The sequence below is a fragment of the Podarcis tiliguerta genome, assembly GCF_965153285.1.
Source record: "Podarcis tiliguerta genome assembly, chromosome: 3".
Taxonomy (NCBI): domain Eukaryota; kingdom Metazoa; phylum Chordata; class Lepidosauria; order Squamata; family Lacertidae; genus Podarcis; species Podarcis tiliguerta.
In genome coordinates this window covers 15209872-15232026 of record NC_139536.1, presented here as the reverse complement: position 1 = coordinate 15232026, position 22155 = coordinate 15209872, and the positions used below count along the sequence as shown (strand labels likewise).

Here is a 22155-nt window from a genome sequence, read left to right as displayed (position 1 = left end):
GGGACTACCATTTTCCTATCTGGTTCAAAGTCATTGTTAGGTTTCTCCTGCCTACAGCTGGTGCCAAACCCCGATCTAGCCCCAGGTGTCAATTAAAAACCCCTCTCCTCTTCTGCAAGGTGAAATGGAAACAAGCCTATACATACATCCGTACACCCACTGCCTCCTCTAGTAGCACAACAACATGATGTATTCTTCAATGAAACCATTTCTGAGAAAAATCTTTTTGAGACCATAAAAATTCACTTATGAAAGTCAAATGACAGTAGACAAGGAAATCAGATTACCATTACCATCCCAGTTACTTTCTTAAGTTAAAAACTGTTCAATTAAAATTAAAATAGAAAGTTGAGAGACTTTCTTTGCCCTCTCCCTCAAACAAAAAAAGACATTACCTGACAAATCCTGTGATTTTCCAGATACTCTAGCACGTTTTGCTCGATGACCAAAGTTCTCTGTAGCTGAAGTAGAGGCACCCTGAAAAGTTTTAGAAAAGTAAAATTAGATTACACAAAGATCTTCTAATGCATATTGCACATGGTCAATCCTTAAATCCTTTCCGCTTGTGCTAACCCCACATAAAGAATCCTCCACGGCCACCACTGGCCTTCTCCCCATGAACTGTATTGTGCCTGTTGTGCTAGGCAATTACTTCAGAAAGGAAAGCATGATTATTAATTTTTAAATACCTCCATACTGCTCTTTGTAGGGCAAGCTGTTCTTTTAGGTAAAAGAGTTTTTCTGCGAAGTTGGTATGGACTATTTTGTGCACCAGGACCAGATTCTTCTGCAACCATATCTGCAGGTACATCATCATCTATCAAGAAACAAAAAAAGAAAAAACTGTTACAAGATTGCAACTGACACACACACAATTTCATTCAAGTCACATCAAGCCAAAAAGGCACAGTGAAAACTTTATATACATCTTGGTGAAATATGCTATATAATTACATTGCTATATATTATTTTGTTGTCAGGATCATTTTAAATTTTCCCAAATTGTTATGTAAGTATGCTTTACACATTAACTGTGAAATGCTTCTCATAAATACAATGAAGATCATTTAGTGGAAAAAAAACAATCTCCAGAATTTATAAGTACTACATACTAGACTTGCCTTTTCCATCAAACTCAAGGTAATTGTGCAATATAAAAACACAAATCTTCCCCCATGGTTTCTTTAAAATACTGACAGCAATATTTTGCAGCAAGTGCAGCACAAGTCAAGAATGGCGACAAGATAGAGCCACTCTAATATACTGTACACAGTATGTGTTGCCAACATGGCACCTGCAGCTGCCATGGCACCCATGAGGACTTCCCCTGGTGTCAGTGAATTCTCTAAGCTCCCACCGTCTCATTTTCCCCTTCTCTGTGAAGGTGGTGATGAAGATAGCTACTGTTCCCCCCTTGAAAAGAACATAATACTGAAGGAGTAAGCTGGAGCACTGATAACTCTCCTGCACTTCGTCCAGATCTATGTCCTTTTCAGAATTCAGATCAGCAGCTAAAAAGAAAGAGCAACTAAGAAGGTAGAAGGAAAAGGGGGGTGATATGGAAGGAGGAAAACAGATTGGCTAAGAGAGAGAAATTAGGATGGGACAGGATCAATGAAATGAAGAGGGATAATGGAATGTGAAAGAGAAGGTAGGTACACACACAGTTGGATCGAGTAACGTTGATTGTCTTGAAACTGCATCATTTATTCACAGAATCCCCTCCCTATAACCACCATCAAATCACAAATCACACCTAAGTCCACTGAACTGACCATAAAATCACGATCTGGTACATTCCACAGTTGCTATGGAACAAAAGCATGGATGAAGGAAGGATATTTATGGACCTTTCTAGTTTTTATCACCACAAAATTATGGGTAATCTTGGTGTCCATGATGTGTTCTGTGAATTGTCAGTGGTTTTGTTGTCATTCTATGTAGAAATTATGAAAATCCATGAAGATGTGTGTGCCAGGACAGCATTTTTGTATTACTGGCAAGGACTGAAATCTAGGGTTGTGGTTTTTTTACTGTGCCGTTGGCCACTGTAAGTTTTAAATTGATTGGGTTTTTTGGGAACCCCATGTAAAGTCATGCTAATTCAAATAATCCATTTTAATTCTACTGGATCAGAACTTTACCTCGACTCCTTAGAAAAGTGAAGCATGTGTGTGTGTGTGAGGGCTCTTTGCTGGGTGGGAGAGATTGATAAGGCGGGGGGAAGCAAACAGAGGACAATGCCCACAGACCTCCCCCCCAAATTTCAAGTGTTTCTACGGGCCCAAAAAAGTTGCTGACCCCTCCACTACTGAGCTGGCAAGCATGCAGGAGCACAAATCTTTATTGCTCACATCCACATGTGCTACAAGTCCCTGGTGTCTTTCAACATTTGTGGGGAACATACTACAATTTACTGCTTCTGCCGTAAAATTAAATAAGATTAATTTAAAGATAATTGGCCTTCTAGCTATTTGCACGACATACCTTCTCCCAAGAAAAGAATGAAAATGAGGGAAACAATTAACTTTTCTTGACGGTGAGATAAAGGTATCTACAGTTAGTTGCTATACTAAAGATAAATAGTTCTAGAATAGGTACAAATCTCTGAAAACAACAACACAGCATTTGACTTAAAATTAGCAAGCTTCCTAACTAAAATGCTTTATCTAACACTCTTTCTATATTGAATTTCAGTACCTATTCTTTCGAGTACAAGTTTCATATGTGTACTCTTTTCTTAAAATCATAAAAACTACCAATCTATTTGTGTAGCAAGCTAATCATAATAAAATTAATACCTAATGAAGCTTTAACAGTCATTTATGCATCTTAAATGGCTGAACAATATATTACTTTTCAGTAGTTATACCTGTTCTGCATGGCCTATTAAATCATCTAGGTTATCAATTATCAAGCTCTTCACCTTTGTTCAATCTCCCACATACATTTACTTAGCAGCAAATGCACGTGTGTCACTAAATGCATGGCAGAACAACAGCCAATCTCAGTGCCCAACTAGTGATTTAATTTTCCAGACATATGTTATCTGCATTCATATTTTGCATTAGATATCTTATGTAAATATAATGCATTTCATAAGTACATATAAGAACTCCAGTATATTATGACTAAGTCCTTTGAGAAGGGGCCTGAACATTATGCTAATGTACAGAAGGTAACAGAAGACTCACAGTCCAGGAAAGCACACAATCAACATTTCCAGCACTCTCCACTCCAGGACTGGGATGTGTGTAGGTGGGAAAATATCTCTGCTATCCTGAACTCATGTTAAGAGAAATAGATAACCAGGGCTGAAAAGAGCCAAGCTTCTAATTCTGAACTTTGAAGCTCAAACTCATGGACTTCATAAAATAGAAGGTTTAAGTAAACTATAAAAAGCTTCTTAATTGTATGTATTTTCAAGCATTCATCAAATTTATTTTATTTAGCAAAGACAACAGAGGAATCCAGGGCAAATGAGAAGCAAGGATTCGGTGGGCTTGTCACCGCACTGGAGGATAAATATGCTTGGCATACTCCCAGATAACCCATGAAGATGTTCCTGAAATCTGCAACATTTGGAAATACTTTTCTACCATCAAGCCCTAAGAGTGGGTCTTCTTTAGCAGTAACTAGCTAAATGTAGTAGCAATGCTATCATCACTAAAATTACTACCTTTGAATCTTTGTGAATTGGCATTAAGAATATTATTTTAAAACACTGTTTATTTTTAAAATGAAGTATTTCACATATTTTGAAAGACAATATATTTATTAAGAGGTCTGTCACTTTCCCTCATAACTGCCCATTTTCCCTGCTATTTTTAAAGTTCTTTCTCACAAGTTAGCCTGGGGGAGAAATAGGGCATTCACATATCTGTGTATGCTATAATAAACTTCCATTACATCATCCAGAACTGGCCATTGTACAAAGCCAGAAAATACTTTGGTGGAATGGGAAGGGTGGAGCAAGAGAGGATTCTTCTCTGTTAAGTTTTTCCAGATTCAGCAGAGGCATAACATGAAACACAGGCTAGCCAGAGTTCGCATTTAAAAAATGCTGTAAACCAGAGAGGCAAGTATTTGGGAGAAGACAGGCACTAGGTCTAGACTAGAACCAGGGGACCAGCTGAACACAGGATTCCCAATCCTGCGGGGTTGCCTGTAACATGGAAAGCAGAGGCTGGAATACATTTGCGAGGATGTATCTCTCATTGGTATTTTCCCTTTGAAATCTCTCATTTGGCTCCTTTCACCTATTAGCTGCAGAGAAAGGGTTGCAGAAGAAAACCAAAAGGCAGGAGAAGCAGCTAATACTACCTCCACAGTTCCCTACAGAAAATGTTCTGCTACACTGGAGGTAACCAGGTGACGGGGAATCCCAAGTTGTCTGCCAAACGTATCCTTCTGCCTTCATATCCCTCGCCCAGAGTCAAATAATTTTGTGCTGATAAGCCCTTTGATTAACCAGGCGCCTTAATGATTATGTGTGTTTTTAAAAAATAGTATTTTCATATTATAGGCACACATGACCTAACAGATTTGTGATTTTTAACCCTGCAGATAGCACAAAGTTGCCAGGTTAGAAGCCTTCAACGGTGCTGTTGATAAGAGTATTGGATTTAGTTTTAAGAGTGTTTAAGTATGTTGGTTTAAATCTTTTTTTAAAAAAATGTATGTTCACTATCATTCATTTTCTTTTAAACAGAATTAAAATTTTGAGATATAGATATATAGATATATGTGCATACTTTGTGTTTAGAACAGTTATCATTACCTGGCTATCAGCACTCCTTATAAGCATGCACTGAGGGATGGGGGGATATCAGTCTTTATTACCATGAGATGACTAGCTATCTTTTACATGTTCTGTGTTACATGTGGGTTACATGTGGGTGTGCTGCAGATTGTGTTCCTGGGATTGTGACTTTAAACCATGACCCAGTGTTGCTGCTATTTTATATTGGAGGGGATGTCTTCTACGTAAGCAAGGCCCATAAGAAGGAATTGTCATTGTACACGATGGGCTGCAGATGACTGAGGATACGTATGGGTGGTTTTCGCTAGGAGCTATAAAGGTAAAGGTAAAGGTACCCCTGCCTGTACGGGCCAGTCTTGACAGACTCTAGGGTTGTGCGCCCATCTCACTCAAAGAGGCCGGGGGCCAGCGCTGCCCGGAGACACTTCCGGGTCACGTGGCCAGTGTGACATCGCTGCTCTGGCGAGCCAGAGCCGCACACGGAAACGCCGTTTACCTTCCTGCTAGTAAACGGTCCCTATTTATCTACTTGCACCCAGGGGTGCTTTCGAACTGCTAGGTTGGCAGGCGCTGGGACCGAACAGCGGGAGCGCACCCCGCCGCGGGGATTCGAACCGCCGACCTTTCGATCGGCAAGCCCTAGGCACTGAGGCTTTAACCCACAGCGCCACCAGCGTCCCAAGGAGCTATAGGCAACATCAAGTAATGTTCTATCACTGCAACATATAGGCAACATCAAGTAATGTTCTATCACTCTGGTCTGTTCCATAACAGATTGCTTCTGAGCACCAGTCTGTCTTTGATAACGTGCTGCTTCACTTACACTGGGTAGGTATTTTAGTGTAAGAAATGGCTTGTACAAACCCTTAAGTTGTAAGTATGTCTGATGCATTTGAACAGATGTGGTTGTATGACTTGACCAAAGACTGGGGATGAGGAACCTGGTTGCCTTCCAGATATTGTTTGACTACATTCCCATCATTCCTGCCCACTGGCCATCCAGGCTGGAACTGATGGGAGTTGGGAGCCCAATAACCTCTGAAGGACTGCAGGTTCCCTATTCCTGTTATATGACAATGGATTTTGTGGCGTGTTCTCTATGAGAGCTGGAAACATGCAAGCTATCTGCAGGTGGTGCTTACATATCCATTATGTAGCTGCACAGTCATCTCAAGAAAATGAACCTACAGCGTAGCCTGGTCTAGGCTCAGGCTGATGGCATGGTGAAAGTTACTGAGGTCCTGGTGGAAGTTTTACGGAACCTCCATCCATGCAACCAGAGGATATGGGTATCATAAATGTATCTCAGGTAGAAGAGATTTAAGGGACAGACCCAGCAGAGCAACTCAGAATTGCAGAGGATTGTTTCTAATCTTCAAATTGAAGTTTAGGATAATATTCTGCTCCCAATCTTGTTTCACTCCCTCTGTCTCCCTTAAGGACAGCAACTAGAAGACCCCTTGCAATAAATTAAGAGTATGCCTGCTGGAATACAGAAGTTTTGGAAGCACTCGGTACATGAGGTTCTCTTTCAAAAGAAGAGAAACATATATTTGAAGAGGAGAAAACAAGGTTTCCATGTTGTAGAATTTACTAAGTGTTACCTATAGCAATATGTGATATGGTGTATCAAAATGGAAGAAGCAAGCAATGTAGTAGGCCCCTAGGCCTCCTGTCTAAATTTTAATTTTAACTGATTTCTAAAAACCTTGGGGAGGCAAGCTTCCTTCTCAGAGGCATTCTTAGAATAGGACAGAAAGAGGACAAGGCAGCTAGAACTACGACTTTACTTTCCAGGGTGCCAAGCTAAGCAGCCTATTGTGAGTGTGAATATGGCTTGTTATTTTTAACAGATAAGCAGAAGGAGAAATAGGGGGCCACTGTTGTCTTACAAGGTTTTGTGGTGTTTTGTTTTGTTTTGAAGGGGGGAATGTTGCCTAGGCTGGTTATGTTTTTTTGAGAAGAGGAAGGAATGCCCATGACAGTTTCTTTAAGTTCAAAATGTGCCTATAGGGCCAAAAATGTTAGTGGCACCTGAACTGGATATGAAGTTGGCTTTTAGCAACTTAGACCACTGGTTATTTAGCACTACCCATCCCAATTGTCAGCAGCTCCCAAGGTACACCCCAAAGCTCAAAATAATTTTAAAAACCCTTCCCTTCTCTTTTATGCATGAAATATTTTTTCCTATTTTCCTTTAAAAGCTGCATGATAGGTATAGATGACTTCCAATTAATTTGCATGAGGATTCCCACTTATATATTTAACTGTTTTTATTACATTTTGTACATCTCCTTGATGTGTAGAAGGCAATTAAAAAGTAATAGTGTTATTAATATTATTATGCTCCTAAAGGCTTATAAGATCTCTGTTTCTTGCCTTGCAGTAGACACAGTGGACTTTGAAAGATTCAAGGATATGGTATCAAGCAACGCAGAAATATACTTGATAGGAGGTAAAAGTATACTCCTGTCTGCTAGAGTAGAAAGACCCAACTAACCCTATGAGTGGTATACCCACTCAAATTAATGGGAAGGTATCTGCCCATCATGCAGTTTTTAAAGGCATCAAGATTCTGTAAAGTTCAAAAGTGATAAAATGGAGGCAAAGAAGGACAAAAAATTATATGTAGCACAGAAATTTAAAAACAGATTCTGCATGCACAACATTACAGAAATCAAGGATGGAATCTTTACTCAGATTTATGGTAATCATGATAAAGGACACTCAGCAAATAGAAATAAATGCTATAGAATCAAGAAGTGCTTTGATTCCCCACAACTGTATCTCCCTCTTTCCCTGACTGGCTTTATATTATTTCAAACAATATTTTATATTTAGAATGAGTGTTAAATGTTTTCCAGTGCTGGTACAGGTAAAAAATATTTTAATTATTGTCTGAGGTGGAATGTGCATTGTATTATATAATAATATGTAGACCACGAATATACTTATTATTAACTCTGCTAACCTTATAGTTTAATTAGTCACAAAATTCAGCACTGATAAATAATAATGAAGTGTAGGTTAATGAATGAACAGTCTTTAAGTTATGAGTATGTAGGTGCTAAAGTTGAAAATAATCTTTTACCTTTGAAAGCCTGTTTTTGAAGTCTAGATCTAACACTCCAGCCTTAAGGTCATTTACACCCTAATGCTATGCATATTTCTTCAGATATTAAGTCCTACAAGACTTTATTTGGGTTTATTTCTAGGCACAAAATTGCTGCCCTACCTGGGCATAAGTATCATGGAAATAAATAAGAAACTTATTATTATCAATTTATGATGGGGTGGAAGGTTCACAGGCTAGCAAGGACTTGCTCACAAATTTATTGACAACTGCACAAATTATTACAGCTAGGAAGTGGAAGGGGCAAGGTGAATATAAAATGGAAGAATGGTATAAAGAGGTGTGGGATATAGGTGTTAATGATAAATTAACATGTGCAATTAAGGTCGGACAGGGAATATGCAGGAGAAATGCTTCTGAGGATATACAGAAGTATTTGTAGAATTTGTACTGTTAAAATGGAAAGGGGTCAAACCGTTGCAAGAGGTGTTGAAATTTTTGAAATTTTTATTTATTTATTTTTTATTACTACTTTTTAAAATAAAAATAAAAATTGGAAGAAAAAGCTTTTAGTAGTAAGATACCAAGCCAGCTCTTTTGTTGCCAAGAACACAGAGTAAGACCAGAACTGCTGCAAAGCAGTGCTCCAGAATCAAAATCTGTGCTCAATGGCATCAGAAGTTGCTGAGAGGTCAAGGAGAATTAACAGGGATGCATTTCTCCACTCTCTCTCTCTCTCCTGACAAAGGTAATCATACACAGCAGCCAAAGCAGTTTCTGTGCCAAAACCAGTCCTAAGCCACAACTGAAATGGATCTAAAAAAATCAGTTTCCTCCAAGAGCACCTGGATCTGGTACTTTAAGGATGTCATCTGAACTGATGCATTATCCCAGTACCAAAAAAAATGCTTAGTGTACAGGTGTTTTTATTCCACTGAATCCTGTTTTAGAACTAGGCTTTCTGAGTTCAGAAATGAACAATTAACATTCTATGATCAATTCAAGAGCGAAAGAAAACCATAAGAGGAGAATTACAGCCACTGTCACATTGGATTATTATTTATGAGATATCAATAACAAGCAGATAATAGAAACCACAATAAAGTAAAGACTTCTTTAAACTTTATCCCATGCATAATCCAGTTTTCCTATTTCTATCTTCCTCTATCTGCTATACATCAGGAGTACAAACTATCTGGGATGAGTATCAACTACCCTAGCATGTGAAAAGCTCACAAGCAAGGTATGAGTTTACCATCATCTACTATCAGAGGTCTACTGCTCCTATTCCATTTTCAGCTACCTCTCCCCTCAAGTTCTTTATTAAGCAAGCCTTCCAATCATGAACTTTGATATGAATCATATAGATATATTTAATATTAAATAAAAATGGCCGCAGAAAAACTCGTTTCATACACCATTGCAAACCTTTTTGTCTCTTTGACTGTGTTTCATGCTCCTAGCTGCAGTGACTTCCCAACTCTAGTCCAGAGCTTTCCAAACTTTTCATGTTGGTGACACACTTTTTAGACATGCATCATTTCATGACACAGTAATTCAGTTTTACTAGCAAACCAGAGGTTAAATTAACCCCTTCCCAGCCCCAGGAGGAGCACAGGGAGCTTTCATGCGACACACTTACACACTGCAGCCGACACAGTATCATGTCGCGACACACAGTTTGGAAAGCTCTGCTCTAGCCTCTTCTACTTCAACTACATCCTGCAAGGATTATCACAGATACTCATCTTCAGCACATGCAGTCAAGCACAGAACATACAACGATCACTTGAAACTCATTTATATCCTGAGAGGACTTCCAGTTTTTATATCTGGATCATATTTTCAAAAGATAAACTCATTGTTTAGGAAATGCCTTTGAGGCTCAGCAACACCAGGGATATCCTTGCAGAGAACGCAGCTACAAATCAAAGAAGGCAGCTTCAGAATCCCAAATTTGGAATTATATTACTATTCCTACCCACTGTCAAGTACTAAATACTGGAAGCCCACTGCTGGCCCCAATTTTCCAGTGTGGGCAACCCTAGAATATATGCACATAGCATCTTTGGTTGGTTAGACCATAATAGGATCAAAGTATTTGAAATCTCAGGTGACTCTGGAAACAATTAAATCATTTAGAAGAACATGGAATATATTGGCTAATAGAAACAAATTTGATCCATTTTCACATACTAAACTTACTTTGTGGGGAAACCCCATACTAAGAATTGCAAAAAAGATGATGATATGGAAAAATTAGATAGAAGCAGGTGTATTGACATTAGATCAACTGATAGATGGGGAAGATGAATTTTATACTTTTGCTTTTTTAAGACAAAAATAGCATCTATCAGATGCAGCCCAATGGCAGTAACTTCAATTACAACATCTCCTAACAAGTGTGTTTGGGCCATCAGCCCTTTCAGCTTGCGAGATAACCGAGATATTTGAGCAATTGGACAACTCATTCAAAGATAAAAAGCCAGCAATTATTTTTTATAGATATCTATTAACAATACACAAGTTCAATATGCAGACTGTAAGAGATGATTGGAATAAAGAATTGGAACTTTCAATATTACCCAGACAGTGGGAAAATGTATTAGCTTCAATAGCTAAGGTGTCATTAGATTTAAAATTAAGACTAATATAACAGAAAATAATATTTAGAGTTTATTGGACTCCTTTATGGTTGAATAAGAAAGGATTAGCTAAGATAGCTCAGTGTTGGAGATGTGGCAAGGACAATGCCTCTCTGAAACATGTTTGTACAGTGTTCTTTACTTAACCAGTTTTGGGAGAAAGTGCTCAACAGTGTAACTATGACTCTGCAGAAAATGTTAAATCTTTCAGCGGAGATTTTATTGAACTTTATACCTGCAGTATGGAAATTATCAACGGGATAACGGAAATGGATTTTCCAGGCCCTAATGGTGGCCAAGAGATTGATATCGAGCAATCAATGGACTGATTTGACATCAATCACAATTTAGGAACAGACTACTTACAGACATAGATTCTGTATGGATAAATATGTTAACACTTGGAACGAGTTTATGCAAAATGTAGTAGGCTATTAACATTTACATAAGCACTAGGACAATAACACCATACCAATTTATACAATAATGTATGGTAATATTGTATATTGCTCTCTCTTTTTTTGCATATTTTCACTTTTATATGCTGTTGTTTTCTCCCTCTCACTTTTCCTTCTTTTTTCCTGTATTACTTTATTTCTTTTATCTAAAACTACCTTAATAAAATATAATTATTATTTTTTAAGTATCTCATCTGTTGCCCACTTACTCCCCAACTCTCTCCTTCTGGCAGCTTCAGGAAATTCAGAAACAGAAAAATGCTACTGCACTCATGCCCAGGTTGTGGTTTTCCCAGAGGCATCTGGTTAGTGCCTGTGAAAACGGAATACTGAACTACATGGATCTCTGGTTTGCTCCAGCAGAGCTCTTCCTATGTTCTTAATGGCAATTAACTGTTCTTAGCTGCTGACCACTTGTGGTTTAGGCATCACTGGCTCCCCCATATTGTGTTTCCGGCCCCTTCATTCAAAGAGAAAGAAAATTGAGATTCTGAGCAAGGCTGCCCTCAGATAAATAGGTGAGGAGTGCCTCCCCCCCATGGTTAGTTTTGTAATGTTGACAAGTTTTGTGGCTTATGCGGGTTAGAAAAACCAAACAATGATAGTGGCCAACTGCAACTAGACTTTCCAAGCAATGTTTATAAAAGGGGCCCTAGTGCTACCTCTCTAATTCAGGGTGAACAGACTTCAGGCTTGTGGGGTCAACTTTGGTTTTTACTAGAACCCCGTTACCCAACACCCAGAGTAAAAGAAATACAGTTAGAATTAAAGAATTCCGAACAAAGTAATTTGTTCAAAGTACCAGAAATGAACGGAGTACACCGTCCTTCCATACAAAAATCCACTCCTTTTCCTTCCTAGGTTTCATTAGTTTTGGCTGGTGAATCTTGCACAGTGGCGGTGGCGGTGTGTGTGTGTGTGTGTGTGTGTGTGTGTGTGTGTACTGCTATTATTAAACAATGGAGAGCAAAAAAACTATGCAGATTTACTGGAAGTCACACTAGAGCAGGGATGTGATGAAGGTATATCAGCATCAATAGGTAGATTTGTTACTTTGCTACCACAGAATGCTTTGCTACATGGTTCTGGACAAATTATTTGTATTTTTCTTCTTGAAAATATAAATACAATATTATCCAGTTTTGAAACTTGACCTTTCATTGCCTCAGTATCAAGCTGTGTTTGGCTGATGTTTATCTAGAACAAATGACGAAGTTAAAACTGAGAAAGAAAAGTTAAAGGCATGCTACTGCATTTTTGTTTATTTTCTCCTGGCTCACTTTAGATGGTACACGCAACACCAAGCTTAGCTCAGTGTCCCCTTCATTTCAGCATGTGAGACAGCTGCCTACTCTACCACCCCTAACGCCAGCCTTCATTCTGAGTGTATGAACAAATCTCTTAGAAGCACAAATATACATTAAATGATTTGGAGAAGACATTCCATTATGAAATTAAGATTTAAAACCCCATCTTATATTTTAGAAAAGCAGCATAACAGTGCAATCCTAACTAGGCAAACCAATGAAAAACCCCTATATAAGAACTTTAAATACGATTTTTCAGCTTTAATATGTAACCAAAATCAAGGGTCAGTCCCTAAAAACGATAGATAAGGAAGCAGGTCATTGAACTATGCGCTTCCTGGCCACCACCCTAAACCATGGTTGATAGTTATGCCTAGCATACAGTGGTACCTTGGGTTACAGATGTTTCAGGTTACAGACTCCACTAACCCAGAAATAGTTCCTTGGGTTAAGAACTTTGCTTCAGGATGAGAACAGAAATTGTGCAGAAGCAGCAAGAGGTCCCATTAGCTAAAGTGGTACCTCAGGTTAAGAACAGTTTCAGGTGAAGAACGGACCTCCAGAATGAATTAAGTTCTTAACCCGAGGTCCCACTGTATTGACAAACTGTCAACATTTTCATTGTCAAAAAATGTCACACATTTTAAAGCATCAGCATTATGTAAACAAAGTTAATCAAATTGGTTTGCTATTATGAAACAACACTGACCTGAATGTGTGACCAGGGTTCATATGTACCCCACCAATATTTGATCAGTCAATTAACCAGAATGATAATTCAAGTTATTTCTGCACCAGTGTCAAGCACATTCACTTCTAAACTGGATTTGCAATTAGCTTGGGTGGCATTAAGGAAGCTGGTATAATCCTTGATCAGGAACGCTTTTGCTACCCTTGTCATATTTCAGAAATGATGCTAAGTCCCCCCCCCCCCTTTAACTTGTTACTTTATCTTACAATGGGTTTTGTTATGGTTCCTTTGGGAAGTGTAGAAAGCTTTACATGGAACTCCCAGATAGTCTCCAATATAGGCATGATTAGGCAAAGACATTGTTGGCTTTAACAGTACTGTGTAATAATATCACTTGACCCCAGATGATTCTCTTTCCAGATCAACTGAGACAATTTCTACACTAAAAAGTTTCTCCATTGAGAAGATAATCTGGACTATACCAACTGTACAGTTTGCTGTAGCAGACTGCACAAACAACAACCAGCCTAGATGGATCCATTGCAGGCTATAAAGAAGCAATGTGGGAACAAGGATAGTTTCATTAAAGTCAGCTAGCAAGTAAATATTAGGAAGGGATTATCAGTTTAATGCATAGTAATTACTTAGAGGTGCTATGTCATTCTTAGTCAGTTTGGATACCTAGGCATCGGCAAAGGTCTATAGCACACCCTCAGAGGTAATACCAAGACCAAAAAAAAAATGTCTCTAGTGTTTTCTACCTGCGCACAGTGCTTTCTCTCCCTAAAAAAATGTTTAGGGGTACTCTCATTTTCCTGCTCTCATTGAAATACTGCCCCTCAATGAGGCCAAACTTAGATTCACAAAATGTTTAGGGGTATGCATACCTCTGCGTTCCCCCCAAAAGATGCTTGAGTGGGAGGGAGGATTCCATTCCTTTAGGCCTCTAAAGCATATAATATGTGAATGATGCTACAATTTAGCAAATTTGGAAAGTTAGTGTTCATAAATTCAAACCTTAGGTATTATAAAACAGAAGTGACATGTTCCAATATTCAGAATTTCACAGCTGTGCTTTAACTTTTTATTGTTCAGTTTAGAAGTTTGATATAAAAATACCAATGCTTTATAACCATAAAACTGTAGCCAGACAGCCAAAAGAGGGAAGGCAATAATACAGAAATGAGGCAAAAATATAATTGATTCAACCCAATGTGTTTCAAATACACTCTTTGTTAGGGGCACTAGGAAAACTAAGTAACACTTTATTTTCTATGTGCTGTAGTACACCGTGATTCAAAGTGACATTGATACAGTAGTACCTCAGGTTAAGAACTTAATTCATTCTGGAGGTCCGTTCTTAATATGAAACTGTTCTTAACCTAAGGTACCACTTTAGCTAATGGGGCTCCCCACTGCTGCCACCAATTTCTGTTCTCATCCTGAAGCAAAGTTCTTAACCCAAGGTACTATTTCTGGGTTAGCGGAGTCTGTAACCTGAAGCATCTGTAACCTGAAGCATCTGTAACCCGCGGTACCACTGTACTGCACATGAAGGTTGGGTTGAATACATTTTATTTTGGTGTATCTACAAGGTTCTCTCATCTCATTTCAGGCATTAGTCTTGACGTGTATCTGATTAAGTTTCCACTAATACCACCATGTTCTTTATTTAAAATTATACTTTTACATGGGAACATATTTAACACTCTGCTCTTATTTCTCTAATTAGCCGACCAGGCTCCTCTCCCCAGCACCACACCAGTAAAAATGCCTAACTATGCTCAGACAGCAAGTGTTCCTTCTCCAGTCCTCAAGCAGAATAGCTGAAAGCCAAGTCTCCATCTACATTCCACATACAATTTGGCCTGTATGCTAATTCCTATAAAGTACATGGTCAAGTCCAAAAGCTGTAGGTAGGTGAATTAAAGGCTTTATGGCACAGCAGCACATAGGTCATACTGAATCAACATCAGAGTAAGATTTAAACCACAAACTGTGATTGTACAGAACATTAAAATATCATGTGTAAAAGTACACACATGAGCTGGAATGAGACCAATGAAGTTGAGCCTCCCCTCATCTAGGGGGACTTCCTCAAAACCTAAGTTTCGTTTTTACAGAATGGCTTATAATGAATGAACCAGAGATCACGTATTTAAAAACCTTTAGTAAATTTGTTAAAACAAACTCTGGTTAGTTTAACAAACCTAGTTTTAAGTAGCTTGTTTTGAAACTGTCCAGAGACTCTTAAAAACCAAGGTCTCTGCATTCATAAGCCACGATTCTGTAAAAGCGAATCTTCATCCTAGTAAAATACTTTTCCTAGCCATGCAGAAAAGAGAATGAACCAGTGGCGACCACATGAGTGCAACGCTTCACTCAGGATCATTCCAGTTCATGTATTTAGCACTAAACCATGGTACTTTAGCATTACTGTACATGCTAAGTGGACCAACTTGTCTTTAAGGGCCAAACCAGACACAAAAGTGTTTATTAAAAACAACACTCTCACTAGTTCAGCAATAATAGGGGGTGGACACTCCTTTTAGGATTATAAATCAATCTTTGCATACCTATTTTATAGCTGAACCATCAAACACATGTTTTGACACCACACAAATGCACACCTTGTTTGGTCCTAACTTTTAATTCTAAGAGAGACTGCAGGAGCCTCCTGTAAAGCAGTAGAAGCATGAACAAAAACATGCTTTGAAGAGATCTGTTAGCACATTCCAATATCCTCCATGGACAAAGCCAGACCACACTCACTGAATTAATACTAGATCAAACCTTTTTCACAGGAGTCAGGTGACATGATTCATTCAATGTCCCATGTATAGCAACGCAAACACCCAACCATGGAGGTGGGGCGAGGAGGCATAGTAACAGGGAAATCCATGACTAAAACAGCACATGTAAGAGAAGGATGCAGTAAGAAGACACTGGATTATCTACAAAGTTTTTAGTTGCAAATTAATTTTAAAAACAATTGCACTTCAATAATTTTTATGTTTTTATAAGCCATCCTAGGCACTTTTTAGTGGAATGTAAGGAATGTTCTGAAAGCACATAAATTTAAGGCAAACTAAGGACTCTGCTAAACAGCTGCAAATAAAACGTTTTAAGTGTGTTGTAAAGTGCAATACAAATGTGACACTAGATGGCAATGGTGCGCTATGGCAAATTCAATATATATATATTTGTGTGTGTGTAGATTCCACCTAGGTCTGGTCCAGCCTGGATGGAAAATCGCTTAGGATGCTTCTATATGCATGTGTGTTGTGTGCATGCATGTATACTATACACACACATATATATTTGCATATGTTGAATATAAGAATTTCTTATTCCAGCCTCTGTCATTCTTGACCCCAGATCAGGTAACAAATGCATAATGTAAATCTATTTTTTAAAAAAATAATATTTATTGCTTTTTGAACAATTAAAACATTACAAAACCAAACAAAAACAGAAAAAACCCAATACAATACAATATAAAGACACTACATAACACTAAACACATTAAACTAAACAAAACCAAACAAAACAATTTAAAACATAATGTAAATCTAATACTAGATCAAACCTCATCATAATAAGCATAAGGAGCAGATCAGTTAATTAATTTAAATGCTTCAGAACAACAAATACTGTTTATCGTACATCATACAATCTCAATGGGATACCAGGAAAATAAAATTCACAGAATCTAAGTTGGAAGGGGTCATGAGGATCATCTAGTCCATGCCCACTGCAATGCAGGAATATGCAGCTGTCCAAAATGGGAATCATACCTGCAATCTTGGTGTTATCAGCACCATGCTTTAACCACCTGAGCTACCCATGTTTTACCCTCAAATGTTAACACTGTAGATGCCAGCCAAACCTCTGAGAGGAAGATACTCCACATTCAGGGCCCACCACTGAGAAAGCCAGTTCTCAAGTCATCACATAATGCACTAGCCCTTAATGTAGGACACAGAATGACCTCTCCTTCAGATCTTAACATCCTTAACAACCTGACAGGACAATACTGGGAGAAAAGCTCCTGAATTGTGTAGCGTTTTATAAATCAACAGTAGCACATTGACTCTGGAGCCACTGAAAATCCCATACAATTGCAGTAATATGATTCCAGGTGTCTGACTCACTTATCAAGATTGCTACTGTGTTGTTCACTAAAGCTTTCAAACCAAACTGTGGCCAGGTCTGACCTCAAGAACTGGAAGCTGGGCAACTTGGTTTACAGCAGTGGTTCCCAATTAGCTAATTACTGAGGACCCCTTATTTTTCAAAAGCCAAGTCACAGACCCCCCGCTTTTGAAAATTTAGATAACTCTATGGTAGTTACCTGTGCAAAGCAATTCTTTGAAGAAAATGTGGGGTGGCCCCTAATAAGCAAAGGATTTTAGGTATACTGTACTAAAAAACAAACCATAAAATATGTGATATTATCACAAAGTGCCTATCTTCAGACTGTAGGAAAAACTTGTCTCCATTGCTCCACTACAACTGAATTTTAAAAAAAGAAATTGTGCCCCTAACTTCCAAGTGTTCTATATGCAGAAGGCTTTTTATATGAGAGAGTATTCAAACATGCTATTCCTTACTTGTAATCTGTTATGATACATCTTAGCAAAGCTTTGCAGCATATGGTTCTGCTGAGGGATCTTGCACCTTCAAGACATAGGTGAAGGCTTGGTCAGGGCTTGTATTGGTGAAGACTGAAAACAGCTGGGATTTTGTAATGTTGATAATAGTAGTAGTAGTAGTAGTAGTAGTAGTAGTAGTAGTAGTAGTAGTAATTTATTATTATTTAGTCCTCCTGTGCCCAGGTTTAATATTTGGCTTAAAGAGATTAGTTAAATACAGTACTTATATGGAGTGAGGTTTTTATTTTTGCAGATTGCCCAACAGGAACAACCAACTTCTGAATTTATTAGGATTCTGCCTTACACCTGTTTTCTCCCACCCCAAAATGTATCCACATAGCTTCCCACAGAAAACAAGGGGGCGGGGGGACAACACAGGCTGCCTTTTGCACTAAAAAGGCCTGGGCGATGTACTGATAAATTCCTCAAGTGAAACCATCACCACCCTTGTCTCTCTACAGCTTGTGCTGGTAGGAGAGGACAGGTGGATAAAAATCAATGATTTTTAAAAATAAATAAATAAATAAATAAATATAATCGGATTTTTAGAAATTTAAATTGGATTTTTAAAATAAAATGCTTTTGAAGAAAAAATCTTTCTAAAGATAGTTTTCTGTTTAAGTTACATTATAGTCCAAAGGCTATTCATCAGGAAATAATGATTTGTTTTAAGTTTTCCATGTGTGCTAAAACTCAAGTCTAAGTTTTTTAAAAATTGTTTTACCACATCAGTTAACAAACATGGATACACAGAGGGAATTCAGCCCGCAGGAGCAAACTATATACAATGTAATATAACAGTATATGTAGTTGAAGTATGAAGTATAGAAAACTAATAGATTATATTTAAAAACAAACAAACAAACATGGATACATATGCTATGTTACTGTTTTAGTTAAATAAATTGTTTAAATAGTTATTAAGGAAATAATTATTTTTCTCTTTCCAATAAAGTACAGCAGAAAAGTTGCCCAAATATGAACAGTTAACTTATTAAACCTCACAATAATTTCATAATTATCGGTCTAATAGTATAACCAAATCAGTAATTTTTGATATAACTGTAAAAACTACTCTGAAAATGTATTATTCCAAAAATGAAACCTTCCTCTGGTTGTCAATATTAAGTTTATACCAGCAAGAATGAGTCTTTCTGTTAAAAAAATGATTTAAATCAAGTCTTACTGACCAGTGATTTAAATCGTGATTTAAATCAAATCCACCCTGGCAGAGGGACTCAGGAGCAGCAGCAGTTTTGCCAGCGATATAGCGCTGAGTGAAGCCGCCATCCCACTCTGCCCTCATACCAGCAGAGGGAGAAACAAGCTGTATTGGCGAGGCGCTGATACAGCTTGTTCCTCCCTCCGCTTCTTTAAACTCCTTGGCTGAGGAGCGCATGGCTGCCCTTGCCTCAGCCAACCAGTTTTATGGAGCCCCCGCCAAGCCAGTGGTGGGGTTGAGGCTTTGCTAAAGTCCCCCCCCCCCCGCCCACACCAGCTATAGGGAGCCCTTGATGAGCCTCTGGCAGGGGGTGGTGCCACGGACCCCCTGGGTGTGTTCCATGGACCCCCAGGGGTCCCCGGACCCCTAATTGGGAACCAATGGTTTACAGGTTTTACAAAGGATTTTGCATTCAAGCAGCATGATGTCTGAATTAAATGATAAACTGTTTAATCATATCTGTCAAACTTATCTGTTTTTCATCTTATCCCATATAAGATGCATCTCAATCCTTGTATTAAGAAGAAAAAGTAAACCTCAAAGCAGCACATGAAGGAATATTAACTGGTGCAACTACCTTGCCCAGTACATTTTTACAAGTCACCTTTAGGGACATTTACCAGTTCTTATTTCAGACGGTGCTTCCTCACAGTTCTAACTCACAGCCTCACACGATCCTCCTAATTTCAGCAACAGATTTCAAAAAACTGAAGTACCAAAAGGAGGATATAATACTAAATTTCAATACAGCCCATTTATCTATTTAGGAACAGAGTTTGCAAGTCCCATTATCACTAATACTAGTTCCAACTTGGTAACAGACACCCTACCCTCTTCAAAGTAAATACCAAGCCAAAAGAGCCAGAATCCTACCTGCCCCATTCCAGACTTGTGAACCACTAGCCAGAAACAGCAGCACCACTGGGAAGAACAAGATAAATTGTTGGATAATTCATAGACGGGGGTGTCTTTCAACAATTCCCTTAAACCCACTGAAGATCACTATAAAAAGAAGGGTTTATTTTGTTGGTGGCAAGGGAAAAAATAGGTATAAAAAAGAAGAATTCCTGCATGCCGAGATCCAAGTTTGGGGCAAGCACTTTTTGGTGAGAGGAACCTAGCAGATTTATAATAACAAAACATGCAGCAAAGTAAAGCATGGAAATATAGGCTGTTAGACCATTAAAATATGCCATTGTGAGTTCCAAAACTCGCTTGTTCCCTTAGCTTGGAAGAAGACCTGATTTCTGATAAAAGGATAAAAAGACCACATTTGATAAGTTTAAAATGGTTTACTTACAAAGGTCAGATTCAGACCAGAACTCACAACACACTAAGGTGGCAGTGTTCAGTGTACAGAACAATTATTGCCTCTCCCCAGAGAAGAGACATGTGGTGACCATGGAGGCGATTCCCTATGGAGGGGGACAGAGGCAGCTGTGTATGGAGGAGTGACTTGTGGTTTCAGTTGTACCTACACAAATGCACAGAGCATGAGAAACAAGCAAGAAGAACTTGAGCTCTTAATACATTATGGCAGATAAGATCTGACAGGCATTACTGAAACCTGGTGAGATGAGACTCATGACTGGAATGTAGAAATTGATCTACTCAAAAGGAATAGATCAAATACAAAGGGAGGAGGCATGGCATTGTATACGAAATATGTGTACACTTGTGAAGAGATCCACGACTAGGAGAATGGAAGGCAGATTCAGATTTTATGAGTAAAAATTTTAGGAGAGGGACACAACAGTGACCTTGTGGGTGTTTGCAATAGATCTCCAATACAGATTGAGGACTTGGATAAAACATTCCTATAGCAGATTACCAAACATTCAAAAAGGAGAGATATAGTAGTCATGGGAGACTAACTTTCCCAATATCAATTGGAACTCAAACTCTGCCAAGAAGGTGGAAGAAGCAAAAAGAGGGTCAATCTCTCTTGGACCTGGTTCTCACCAACAGAGAGGAACTGATCAAGAAAGTGAAAGTACAGAAATATTGGGAAGAAAAGATCATGTCCTCTTCAGTTTCACTATACACAGGCAAGGGAAAGCGGAGTGTAGTCGGACATGCTCTCTGGACTTTAAGAAGGCTGATTTAAAAACAGCTTAAGGAACTACTAGGTAGTTTTAACCGCTTCATGCATTAATTAGACTTATACATGTTGGCTATATGAGGCTGGTTATCCCACACATTTATGGAGTAAGAAGCATGTTCTTTGTTGTTGTTGTTGTTTAGTCGTTCAGTCGTGTCCGACTCTTCGTGACCCCATGGACCAGAGCACGCCAGGCACTCCTGTCTTCCACTGCCTCCCGCAGTTTGGTCAGGTTCATGTTTGTAGCTTCGAGAACACTGTCTAACCATCTCATCCTCTGTCGTCCCCTTCTCCTTGTGCCCTCCATCTTTCCCAACATCAGGGTCTTTTCCAGTGAGTCTTCTCTTCTCATGAGATGGCCAAAGTATTCCTTCCAGTGAACGCTCAGGGCTGATTTCCTTAAGAATGGATGCGTTTGATCTTCTTGCAGTCCATGGGACTCTCAAGAGTCTCCTCCAGCACCATAATTCAAAAGCGTCAATTCTTCGGCGATCCGCCTTCTTTATGGTCCAGCTCTCACTTCCATACATCACTACTGGGAAAACCATAGCTTTTACTATACGGACCTTTGTTGGCAAGGTGATGTCTCTACTTTTTAAAAAGTAGAGCATGTTCTTTACCAGGATGTAAACTTGAATAAAATATTGGGAGGCCAAGGTTAAGCCCCAACCTGCATATTCGATCACAAGACATGGCACACACACCCCGTTTGATTGGCAATGCTCATCAACTTTTTGGGGAAGTTCCTCAAATATTTTATGGGGGGAAGAGATCTCAGCCCTAGGAGTTGGCTTCTACATTATATACAATGTGGATCAAGTGCAATGTGGTTCACTTTGCTGAATAAGTCTGCTGAGGCAAAAGTGGGGGGAAATGTTCGGTCAAAGGTTAAGCTATTGGATAATTTGCAGTAAGATAACTGTCAACTTGAAACATTCCAAATTATGATCAGTGAAGTTTTCTGTCCAGGAAACTTCAGTATTACTGTTATGAGTATGGTTTCTATTATGAACAAATATTGGCTGGAACTCCAAAGGTTCTAATATTGTTTACTTGCTCTCCTCTCCTATTGCTTTAACCTCATCTACTGAAAATAATTCAAATAAAAATATTCTTAAAGCAATTCTGAAAAATGCTTAGGTTCAGCCTTTGGTGACCATCAAAACTTTGTTAGCCACAAAGCAGCCACAGAAGACACCTCTCTACAGAATTATAAGTACTTAGGGTATGGTATTGTCAAC

The 22155-nt window shown here is 38.6% G+C and overlaps 1 protein-coding gene across 5 annotated transcripts in view; it reads right to left on the bottom strand.

The window, feature by feature from the left end:
* Window positions 1–22155, bottom strand: part of FBXO11 (F-box protein 11) — a 69199-nt gene that overhangs the window by 29245 nt on the left and 17799 nt on the right. For all 5 annotated transcript variants that reach the window (XM_083432855.1, XM_083432856.1, XM_083432853.1 and 2 more), the window contains exons 2-3: window positions 690–817; window positions 396–477 (exon numbers count right to left, since the gene is read on the bottom strand). In XM_083432855.1, coding sequence (XP_083288981.1) covers window positions 396–477; window positions 690–817 — 210 coding nt within the window. The remainder of the gene's footprint in view (window positions 1–395; window positions 478–689; window positions 818–22155) is intronic.